Raw genomic sequence first — 12,157 nt, 5'->3', positions numbered from 1 at the left:
CCACCCTATAATAAAGTTGTATTCTAGACTATTGGTAATATAATCGTACCATGTTGGAAAACTGCACCAATGAATCCAATCAATTAAAGAATTTGTAATTTAATATCTGTTCTAGAACATTTGACAGATGCAACATTTCCAAATATTTCAATTATAGACAATGTTGCTACCGGTGTTATATTTATCCATGGTTGCGAATTTGAGCATTTTGGCAAATATTTGCACATGGGAATATAGAAGTATTTCTCTCAATACCACAATAGTTCACTATAATGAACACGAAATAATGACAGCGCAAGATACATTGTAATGATGTTCACTGAGATTATGCACAAGTCAGTGTACAGAAGGAATTATTCATAAATAGTGAAAAAGTAGGCTGACTATGGGGGACATTTCAACAGCCCCCCCCCATATTCATTTAATTAACCGTTGTCTTTTAAGTAAGAAAACAAAACCATGGTAAAGTGTTACATGTTTGTCCAATTAATTTTGCAGTAAAACCTAACCTACACACATCTGGCCCCTGGGTGTGCGTGTCGCTGCGTGAATGCCGCTACTGTCTCTTTAAATTTACCCAGGAGCCCCTTAAGGAGCCCCAGGGGCCCCAAGCTCGGCTCCCCACCCTAAAGACAAGCAGAGCCTTAAAATACAAACAAGAGGCCGCTATAGCTCATCATGGACAGGAGAGGCTCACACCCGAAGAAGGATATAAAACCGACCAAATATCGTGGCGATATATGAAAAGTTAACTTTGCTCCAGGTTGAGTGCGTGGGGGGACGAGGGGCACCCAAAAAGCGATGTGTCCGTTCGTGGTCTAGATAGCTTGCAAAACGCGTGCTGAACGATTCTCTAAAAATACAGTTCCTACCTGGTCTATCGGAGCGAATTGAAAACATTAGTAAATAGTGTAACGTTGCAGAGTAATGGAAGAGAAAGAGACCGGGGAGAGCGAGCCTGTGGTCCTTCCGTGTGCTGAGCAGGCAGATTCTCTCTCATTAATAATAAGCGGAGAGGAGGAAGCGACGCAAGAGCAAAGTGACTTGGGACACTGTTCAGGAGGTAAAGATTGTAATGTTTTGTTTCGAGAGTACGGAGACTCGACCCTTAGTCTGCTCTCCACCCTTTGTCACAGTTAATCTGTGTGACGGACAATGCCATCTAGCAGCATGGCCCTCTTGTCTCAGTGGCTCCACTATAAACAAAGGCAAAATACCATGCTGGTTGCTTGCTGTGATGCACAGTCGCCACCCAGCGGAAACTAGCGGCGGCTAACTCGTCTAAATGGAGTCGCTGCCCGGTTTCTGATGGCGGGGGTTCCGTGCGAAAATATAATATTTTCCACAGATTAACGATTTTATTATGATCCCCAATTATTGTGTCTGCTTATTTCTAACGGAATACATATATCTGGTAATGTCGGGGTATGTGATAGAGCCATCTGAGAAATATAAATAGAATTATACGTTATAGAGCTTTGAAATGTACTGCTTCATTACCAGGAATAACCTATAGCTATTGCATGTGAATCTCTTAACTCTTTCTCTCACACACTCTCTCTTTCCTAGAGAAGGACGGTCTGACCAATGGCCAGGTGGGCGATGATGACAAGGAAGAGATGGTGACCCCCCTTTGGTCCCCGGGCACCAGCTACTGGAGTGTCACCGAGGGTCCGGACTCCCCCTTCCTCCTTTCTCCCATCCCGGGCCCCTCTGGACGCAAAGAGAAGGTCCAATGCGCCTCCCGACCCGGCCTCAGCCGCATCCCGGGCAGGGATCATCGGCGCTATTACCACGAGTACTGGCGCAGCGAGTTCCTGATGGACTTTGACCCCCGTCGCCACGGCATGATCTGCATGGTGTGTGGGAGCTCGCTGGCCACGCTCAAACTCAGTACCATCAAGAGGCATATTAGACAGAAGCACCCAGACTCTCTGCTGTGGAGCGCGGCCGACAAGGAGGTGATCCGCTCGGGCTGGGAAAGCCACCTGAGTCTGGAGGGGGGCCAGAGGCTGTACTGTCCGGCCGGAGGGGTGGCCGCCATCTCCCAGGGACAGGAGGAGGAGTTGCTGGACTGTGCTCGCCATTCCACTGGTGGGTGGGGGTTTCTGGAGACTGGGATGGAATAAAATGTCATGGCCTAGTTTGATGACAAGAGTTTCAGGATCTTGCACTTGGTGGCAGTATGAGCATGTCTGTTAAGTGTTTATGTTATACAGTCATGCTCATGCGGCCAAGATCCACTTTTACAGTCGTGTAAGAGGGTGATGTCATTGTGCAGTGGCTTTATGTAGTCGTAAGAAAAAAGGCTGCTCTTGTACCAATGATCTTAACCTGAATTGTCTTTTTACAGGCGGTTATGTATTACATTTTTATGTGATTGTCAAACTATATTTTTTGATTTACGTTAACATTTAAACTGCATATCCCCTCTCCACTTTACCTCTCATAGGAAAACCTGGTGGTATGGTGTCCCCCAAACTCCAGCCCCGGTCTCCGACCCCATCACCCCCTCCCTCAGTCCCCCTCCAGCAGGAAGAGCTCCCCGGGCCCTCTGCCAAGACCCTGGAGCGCTACCTGAACGACTCGCTCCACGCCTGGTTCCGACAGGAGTTCCTCATGGAGTACCAGGCGGAGGAGGGCAGGCTGGTGTGCATGGTGTGCGGCCGCCCGCTGCCCTCGCTCCACCTGGACCACATCAAGAGCCACGTGCTTGACATCCACCCCCAGTCGCTGGTCTACAGCTCGGAGGAGAAGCACTGCATCCTGCAGACTTGGGCCCAGACACATGGTGAGACTGAGGGAGATAGGACGTGGGGGTGGTAACAGGACCGGGAAGGGAGCTGTGGCTTCTGTAACTGTGGCTTCCTCTTTGTCATTGTTATGATTAAGGGCATTGATGAAGGCCGACACGTCAAGCTTTTAATAGTTGCTTGAATAAAATGTGTTTTTAATGGTGAGCTAGCATTGCAGCCTTTTCATTTCAGTCACTGTGGCTTTAGGACGTTTTATCAGCTTCTGTATGCGTGTGTTTTGAAGTGAGTAGGACTGATTTAATTTTTGTTACATTTGTATGTCTCTGTGTACAAAGGTAAACCAGTTACATAGATTTGTTCTGCAGCACTGATCTAAAATGGCTTTTGTTCTGATAACAATTGATACGCTGATTAATAGCCATTTATATCCTTGAATATACACTGAGCATACCAAACATTAGGAACCTCTTCCTCATATGGAGCGGCAGGTAGCCTAGTGGTTAAAGAGTTGGACTTGTAACCGAAAAGTTGCAAGATCGAATCCCCGAGCTGACAAGGTAAAAATCTGCCATCCTGCCCATGAAAAAGGCAGTTAACTTGCTGTTCCTAGGCCGTCATTGAGAATAAGAATTTGTTCTGAACTGACTTGCCTAGTTTAAATAAAGGTAAAATAAATATTGAGTTGCCCTCAGAACAGCCTCAATTCATCGGGGCAGGGACTCTACAAGGTGTTGAAAGTGTTCCACAGGGATGCTGGACCATGTTGACTCTAATACTTCCCACAGTTGTGTCAAATTGGCTGGATGTCCTTTGGGCGGTGGAGCATTATTGATACACAGGAAACTGTTGAGCATGAAAAACCCAGCAGCGTTGCAGTTCTAGACACAAACCGGTGCACCTGGCACCTACTACCATACCTTGTTCAAAACCACCTAAATATTTTGTCTTGCCCATTCACCCTCTGAATGGTACACATACATACACAATCCATGTCTCAACTGTCTCAAGGCTTAAACATCCTTCTTTAACCTGTCTCCTCCCTTTATCTACACTGATTGAAGTGGATTTAACAAGTGACATCAGTAGGGGATCATAGCTTTCACCTGGATTCACCTGGTCAGTCAATGTCATGGAAAGAGCAGGTGTTCTTAATGTTTTGTATTCTCAGTGTTTATATCCCTTACTAAACTCTCATTCCTCAACCCCACCCCATCCCTCCATATCAGAATCCGACCCTCTAAACGACTTCATCAAATCTGAGCCCAACACCAAAGACGAGAGAGATGCTGGGGTGGACTTCTCTGAAGACCTGAAGACAATTCAGATCGGCTCAGACACGTATGCAGAGGACAACGATGAGGCGTTATCCGAGATACAGGACGTGGGTGTTGGCGTTGGTGGAGCTCCAGAGATGACCTCTCCCATTCTCCCTCTCCACCAACCCAGGAAGAGGCGTCTCCGTGGGGGCTTCCCCTGGCGGCTGCGCCTGGACTACATGGTGGCCTACGGACCCCAGGGTCGTGGCACCTTCTGCATGGTGTGCTCCCAGGCCCTGCCCATGGCCAAGGTGAGCAGCTTCCGCCGCCACATCCAGGAATGCCACCCTGAGACCACCAGCCTGGCCCGGGAGGAGAGGGATGCCATGGCCGAGGCCTGGACCAAAGAGGCTCCCATGGAAGACAACCCTGCCGTGCAGATGAAAGAAGGTAAAAATTCTAAGTTCCAACCAATGTAAAAGACAGACTGTAGCTACTTTCAGAGAAAGAGGAAATACTAAGTGATTCACCAATTGGTTTCTGCCCTCTTACTGACTGACCCCCCCCCCCCCTCCCTCTCTGACAGAAGTAGACCCCAGTGACATTGTCATTCTCCCTGTGGCGAGAGAGATGGCTGACAACAACAACAACCAGACCACCAAGATGGCCACCACCAAGGCCGTAAAGAAGGAGGGGGTCACCACCATGCCTGCCACTCCGGGGCGCCACGGCCACTACCCGGGCAAGGACCAGCGGCGGAACTACCAGGTGCGCTGGAGGATGGAGTTTCTGATGGACTATGACTGCCGGAGACACGGGTTGATCTGTATGGTGTGCGGGGCAACGTTAGCCACTCTCAAAGTCAGCACCATCAAGAGACACATTCAACAGGTTCACCCTCATTCTCTGGTGTATGGCCCAGACGAGAGACAGCAGGCCCTGCTCAGCTACAACCAGACTGCCCTGCACTTCGTCCACTCGGATGACTGTTTCTCCTCACAAGACCACGGACACACGGCACTCGGACAGACGACTGCCGGCCTCTTTGTCCGCTAGGACGAGGGGCGCCAGGCATGGTTGTTCTCTATCCACCCCACTTTCCTTCCTTTCCAAGTCTCTCTTTCTCAGGAAGTTAGAAACAAGGCTTGGTAGAGCTCTGTCATGAGTTGTGCAGCGACTGGCACAGTTGGTGATTGTTTCAGCGAGCTTACAATATAGCACTTCCTGTCCCAAAAATGTACTAAACCTAGATTTGGGTGTGCAAGTGATTGAATGAGAGGGTGTTTGAGGTGAATTGCTAAAGACAATGAACAACACTTAAAGATGTGATCATCTTTAGTGACTCAATTACATCCCGTTATTTAAAAAGGAAATTCCTTGTTTACAATGAGGTAAATAGGCGTCCTCCAGAGATTTGTCTCATTCTTGAATTAGAAGATCTCATCTTCCATGTCTTCTCCAGTGTCACAGCACTATTGTTACAATGGCCCACAGCTATTTCTGATGATCTTATAAGCAAAACAAAGCTGCACACACAAAAATCTATGTAAATAGTGTTGAATATTTGAATTATGATTTACTTTTACAAGCACTTTTACACGTGGTTTTTACAAAAAATGTTTGTAATTACGGCCATTTTTCTACTTCACTGATAAAATGAAACGATGCCACGTGAATGTCATTTTGCATGGGAATTCTGAAGTCATGCATGATTGTGGAGGGATTGCCTTCTACAGCTGAAGCACTTAGTTTATGAGAGCATTTTAGCTTTATTTATAGAAGATTTCACATGCAAGGTTTCCATTTCAGTAACTCACATATTACAAGGTTTATGCAACAATGAACAACAATTAACTACATTAAAAAAAAATGGCAACAGCATCAGGAAATAAATCACCAAATTAACCACCTCTGAAATTACCCCCTCACTCGCCCTTATTTCAGTGACCGCAGAAATATCACTCCACCAGGAAAAAGAACAACTCAGGGATTGTCTGTTTTTCCATCTGTGCTTGCTTGTTAGCTTGTCAAAATTAGCGCATACATTGGTTGTCATTAATTTGAATTGTTTAACTGTCAACTGTAGTTAAAAATGGTCCTATCGGATTCCAACTACAGTGAAAGTAAAGTTGTCCCGTGCACAGCTGGAACAAACGACAGGCAACAAAAGAGTGTGAACGACAAAACTACACTTACCATGACAACAGTTACAACCCATAGACTTAACTGTCTCATTCAAAGAACCAAATGGCAGCATTTGTCCAGTTATGTGGAGAGGAAGGGACATCAGTGTTGAATATCACTTCCTCTAACCTAAGCTGCCTGTGTTGCTGACTTCGGCTGTGTGAAAACATTACTGACTTTCAAATCCTTGCTTTCTCTGTCCTTGTTTCCTCAATTCCTCTCAAAGCGCATTGCAGGTCCGGGGGGTGGGGGGGACCTTCGATCTTCTCTAATGCGCTTTGAGAGTTGAGGAAACAAAGACGGAGGAAGCGAGGATTTGACAGATGTTTTCAGACACAGCCCTAGTTGACGCAGTGGGAATTTTGGCATACAGGGGATGGGCAAGGAGAGGTGAGCTTGGAGCGGCCACGGAATCAGGTTGTAAGAAGCTTTGTGACTCAGCACTTAAATGTACAAAAATAGGACTTAAATATGGCAAAGTGATTGAATAAGAATACACCTTGTCTATTGCAATGATTTACATGTGTTTGTGTCAGTGTGTGTATAGGGGGCACGTTAAAAATAACCTTTGGTGGTACTTTGTTAGCTTGGGTGAGGACAAGCAATTATCTTTTTTTTAAAGGGACTGATTTCATCGTCTTCCCTCGATTTCTTGTTTCTCGAGTATCCGCCCTGTATTCAACCTGTACATGGCAAAAGGTTGATATGCATTCTGTCCTCAATGAGCCTTGTAATAAAAAGAAGGATCTGAATAATATTGTCTGACTGGTTATCTGGGGAATGTAGAAAACATTTTGGTAAAACTGGACTAGTCAACGGTCATTTGTAGACACATCCGGTGATAACCATAAATGAATGCATGCATTATACCGGATTGGGTTTACCATGGCTATTAAAGAAGGAACTACTTTAGGTTTCTCAACATGCAGGGCTAAAATAAATAGCTACAGTATAATCCTCTGATCAAAACCAGTCATATTACCTTCCATCTGTGCAAACTGGACCCAATCTTATTTTTAATTGTTTTAAATCTTGACTCAATTTAATCCCAACGGTTCAGACATGCTGAAATATTTACTCTTCACAAAGTTGTAGAGCAGACCACAGATGGACAAACGCATCACCCCAAATCTTGTCCTTGACATTGACATTTTTTATTAATTTCACTTTGACATCAGTACAGGGATCACAATGTTAACTCCAGAATGTGAACTAGTCATTGATAACTATCAGATCTGAGATGTTGGTTACCAATACAGTCAAAAGCAAAAACAAAGACTGCCAAAGAAAAATAAATTCCTTCAAAATCTCCCCTGAAAAAACCCACTCCTGCAAGAATTAGATTTGTTATAAGATAGAAAGGCAATGTGTCAAGGAAACTTTTTCAAATGTGCATGTAGATTTATCATATTTTGCACTAAATCAATCAAGACAAAAGTAAGGTCGTCTGCATTATAATCTATTGAAAACATAGGTAGCATTGCCTTCCTTCAATGACAAAGCGCCTCATGAAAATCCTGACTGTCTGGAACACCTATTCATCGTGAGGTCCTCATCAGGGCTACTGAAGGATTCCTTTCGCCCAGCATCACAAGGACAGTGGTTTACAGACATTGGATACGTTCAACTGTGGGTGGGTGAATGTGTGAGTGAAAAAAAACATCTAGAACAAAAGTCCAATAGTGTGAGTTAACAAGTGGAGGGTTGAGTAAGCCTTTACTCTATTGAAGCAAGTAGTGTGTCCAGTGACTTGGGATTAACTGTCACAGAGTTGGATATACACACATGCACAAGGAAACCAACAAACTTTGTGAGGCAGTGTGACCACTGACAACATTGGGGCCCAATATGAAACACTGGTTTGCATGAATGAAGAGAAGTGTTCCATCAATGTTGCAGGGTACCGTTCAGCAGATAAGACATTTGAGTAGTGATGAGAGGCAATGTGAGAACGCTCATTGTAGAGAGAACGCTCAAGTTGTTACAACAGTAGTCGTTTAGCTTTAGTGCGAAATGTAGAGGGATTGCTCTGAAAATGACACGCAACCTTAGTTTGGGCACAATGTCTATGATTATTAACAATCACAGTAGGAGCTAGAACCGGCCATTATATTTTTCCCCATCTACAAATTGCTTTTAAAAATCCCTTTCGAAGACACTTTGCCATCACAAACGTAGCAGTAACCTTAAAATAGTTGACCACAGTTTATTGAAATCAAAACTATTTAAGCAATCAAATAATTATCTGAACAAAACAAATGATATGATGCAGCCTATATAAAGTGTGAAAATGTGTTTCCAGCTTCTGCAATGACATTCACATCATGGCATTCACATAAAAAACAAATACATTGCATCTGAGGCTGCTGAGAGGAAAATGGCACGGCACAAATGGAATAGCCTCAAACACCTGAAAACCACGTGCTTGATGTATTTGAATCCATTCCACTGACTCCGCTCCAGTCATTACCACAAGCCCGTCCTCCCCAATTAAGATGTCACCAACCTCCTGTGACTACAACACCCACCAGACCTCTTCTTGAACCCATCGTTTCGTTTATACTGCTAACTACCTTCCAAAAAGCAAACAGTCTTTCAACCCATGTCCAACCATTTTCCAAGAGGTCTCACTGGAGAAGTCAAGCAGTTATGAAGCTCCATGAAGATACTATGGAGCATTTTACAGAGCTAAAAAAGGGAGTCTAGAGCAGCAATCCTATAAGTAACAATCATATCACTAACAATTATAATAAAACAGGTGAACGTGAGACTTTGACGACTTGAACATTTAAAAAACGAGTTATGGCTGCTGTAAGAGGGAGTGCCCCTTTTCTAAAAAGCAGCGCCAACTCGTCTCACACAGCAGAGAAAGACAGAGCCTGTTGGATACATTTGGTAAAATGTAACTACAAATCAAAATGGCGTGAACTACACCAAAAGTATCACAGCTGGTTCAGTGTTCCAATCCTTTTATTTCAACCTGCTCATGGGATTTGAAGTTCAGTGCATTGCAGAAATGTTATACATACAAGCCTTTAAGGTGAAGAAAACAACTCCATAACAGGCCAATCAGTAACAGTGAAATCCCAGTACCAGGTTCAAAACAACTTTTTTTGTTTTTGTTTATCCATATAAACTGCCACACAGAGAGAAGGAAAAAAATCACCCACAAATTACACCCAAAAGTTTATTTATCAGTTAGCTCTTTTTTTAAAACTTTTATTTTTATTTTACTTATGTTCAGTGAAAGGCATAGTTAAAAAGTACAGACATCTGCTTTTTTGCGAAACAAACACTGGTCCTAACTCGTCAATGATGCTCCCTACACCCTCCCAACTTTACAATACCAGGTCAATGATTCAGTCTAGTTCACTTGACCCCTGCATCAAAGACAGGTGTTATGCCGAAGCGTTACATCACTTCCTCCCGTTAGAGACGCGTTTCCTGCCGGCGCAGTAGGCACCATTCTTTTTCTAAATTCTTGTAGTTAAGCTGAGCGGTTTACATTGAATATTGAGTAGCATTTTAGATGTTTTTTCTACCTAGCTGGTTCAGTGCAGATGGTAGGTGGGAGGGAGACCGTAGGGAAAGAGAAGGGAGAGGGGGAGGGAAAGGGGTTTAAGATGGGATAAATGTGATGAGGATGGTGATTAAGATGTGGGTCAATCATTCAGCTTTCGTACGCTTGATGGCTCCAGGGAGTTTCTCTTGCAGCCTGGAAGAGAAAAGATAGCCAAAATAAAAACCATCAGAATATACCAATGATCACATGACAGCACTGACACTAAGTTTAGGTAGATTTAACTCCGACATCCTTTTGACAGAGAAGAGTACATTGAAACAGTCATGGTTGGGACCACTTACTTGGCCATTGTGGTGTTGACTTGAGTACGTGCGATTTCCATGTAGTGATCAATCTGGGTCTGGGGAAGAACGAGAGGAAGGCAACTGAGTATTATAGTCATTTACAGTCAGACTCAAAACAGACCTGATCTATAAAACAATGTCTTTTTGTGCAAACATAATTATAAACTGGTTCGAGCCCAAAATGCTAATAGGCTGACAGCCGTGGTATATCAGACCGTATATACCACAGGTATGACAAAACATGTATTTATACTGCTCTAATTACATTGGTAATCAGTTTATAATAGCAATAAGACACCTCGGAGGTATGTGGTATATGGCCAATATACCACGGATCAGGGCTGTAAGCAGACACTCCACGTTGCGTCATGCATAACAGCCCTTAGCCGTGGTATATTGGCCATATACCACACCTCATGACGTTGCCCTCTTTGGGTACAGCAAGCCCCATCCCCCTCTCCGACACCCAGGCTGCTGTGGTCAGAGAGAGGCCGTGAATTCCTGGAGGAGATTTATTTTTAAAAATTTAGATGATCTCCTCATGGCCACAGTATAGAGACAGAGAAAGGAATTTCTTCCACCTCACAGAACTTAAGGGCCGAACAACATTTATGTTCTGGAGAAGGTATACAAGATCGTTGAAGAATCCAGCTACGAACAGGTCCGTTTGGTACAATTTTGTGAAACTCATGGGAGACAATATGGCTACATTACCATAACGCTGTTTATATAATAGCCTCAGATATGAGGCTTACATCTAATTGTTGAAAAGATGAATGAGTCAGGATGATGCTGTTTGTGAAATTGTGTAATGTGATTTTGTACTGTTTAAATTAAGGAAACTCCAATTCCCTTGAGTTTAACTAAATCAGAGGACCGCCCATGAGCACAGTTATGGTCAGGCATCCTGGGACAGGCCCTTTTCTCCTCTCCCGAATAAAACCCCCACTTCGAGAATTTCTCAACAGACCATGTTGCTCTCAATTACGAGAGGACAAAAGGTTGCAGACCAGAATGCTGAATCTTTTAACCATCCCACGTGGTTAAACTCAGACAATCGATACTGACAGAATAAGAACAAGTCTGATATTAATTACTAGTCTGCAGCTAGGAATTCGTTATCATTGAACGTGAAGACAGCCAACCGCCGAAAACATCTATTCTATAACGACATGAATGAATGTCACTCTGAACTACCCATTCTGAGAAAGAGAGGACGGACAGACTCTCCAACAGAAACAAACTTTTCAACAGAGGCCCGACGACACACTGAGCGTAAATATATATCGATTGCAATTGTTCCCGAATGAGTGAGCGTTCATGTGCAAAAGGATTAGCATTTCAATTGTTATAATTATCAACTCTGTAGTGACTTCTCATCTGACCCCCACTCCCCATTTGTCTAACAAGCTGCCATGCCGGTTTAGCCCACTAGGGCACATTCCCCTATCATTTCTTGTAACCATATTTACTTTGTTTGTTTGTGTGTGCACTTCTGTGATTGTTTAGTTAGTTAATAAATAAAATGATTGAAGACAATTGAAATGTATGGATGACTCAGTGAAGACTGGGTTAGTGCAGATAACCAACAATTTACGGCGTTTGGAATGAGACTAACGTGAGGTAAAGAAGAATTCATTAATCAGAAGACTATTAATAAAGATAAAAATATCTGAATAATTATATTAGGAAAAGTCTAACTTTGTAATCTGAATATTTTCTTTGGTACCCCGACTTCCTAGTTAATTATAGTTAAATGATTAATCAGTTTAATCGCGTAATAATGAGTCATTTGATAAAGATTAATCTTCAGTTAATGATGCCAGACACGACACCTCCTTGTGTCTTATTGCGTAATTAGAAGTCAAGAGCTAAAAACACACCTAGTCAGATACCATTACTTACAGTATTACGGTTGTTATGGTTACTTTGCACACCATTTGTGTTTAGAAGAGTAAAATGCTGTCCTTAAAATGTTATTTGTCACATACGCCGAATACAACAGGTATTAACCAACAATGCTGTAAAGAAAATCCCCATGCTTGGACCATGTTAGTTTATTGGTGATGTGGGCGTCAAGGAACTTGAAGTGTT

General features: G+C 43.5%; 2 protein-coding genes across 5 annotated transcripts in view; one reads left to right on the top strand and one right to left on the bottom strand.

The window, feature by feature from the left end:
- The first annotated feature begins 572 nt into the window (after window positions 1-572).
- On the top strand, window positions 573-5,920 carry LOC112214796 (zinc finger translocation-associated protein). 2 transcript variants are annotated; one of them, XM_042298409.1, is made up of 5 exons: window positions 573-1,063; window positions 1,570-2,094; window positions 2,453-2,791; window positions 3,983-4,462; window positions 4,602-5,920. In XM_042298409.1, exons 1-5 carry the CDS (start codon window positions 928-930, stop codon window positions 5,066-5,068), a joined length of 1,947 nt encoding a protein of 648 aa, XP_042154343.1. In that variant the 5' UTR covers window positions 573-927; the 3' UTR covers window positions 5,069-5,920. The 2 variants fall into 2 exon arrangements, with proteins under 2 accessions (XP_042154343.1, XP_024229588.1); XM_024373820.2 differs by having other exon boundaries at window positions 577-1,063; window positions 4,599-5,920.
- Window positions 5,921-7,321: 1,401 nt separating this feature from the next.
- LOC112214795 (reticulon-3-A) overlaps window positions 7,322-12,157 on the bottom strand; it is a 36,118-nt gene continuing 31,282 nt past the window's right edge. For all 3 annotated transcript variants that reach the window (XM_024373818.2, XM_024373819.2, XM_024373817.1), the window contains 2 exons: window positions 10,061-10,119; window positions 7,322-9,911 (listed from right to left, as the gene is read on the bottom strand). In XM_024373818.2, the coding sequence (XP_024229586.1) occupies window positions 9,863-9,911; window positions 10,061-10,119 (108 nt within the window). In that variant the 3' untranslated portion in view covers window positions 7,322-9,862. The remainder of the gene's footprint in view (window positions 9,912-10,060; window positions 10,120-12,157) is intronic.

The sequence above is a fragment of the Oncorhynchus tshawytscha genome, linkage group LG15 (genome assembly GCF_018296145.1).
Source record: "Oncorhynchus tshawytscha isolate Ot180627B linkage group LG15, Otsh_v2.0, whole genome shotgun sequence".
Taxonomy (NCBI): Eukaryota; Metazoa; Chordata; class Actinopteri; order Salmoniformes; family Salmonidae; genus Oncorhynchus; species Oncorhynchus tshawytscha.
The sequence above is the reverse complement of the archived record's forward strand: the minus strand, read 5'-3'. Positions and strand labels throughout refer to the sequence as shown.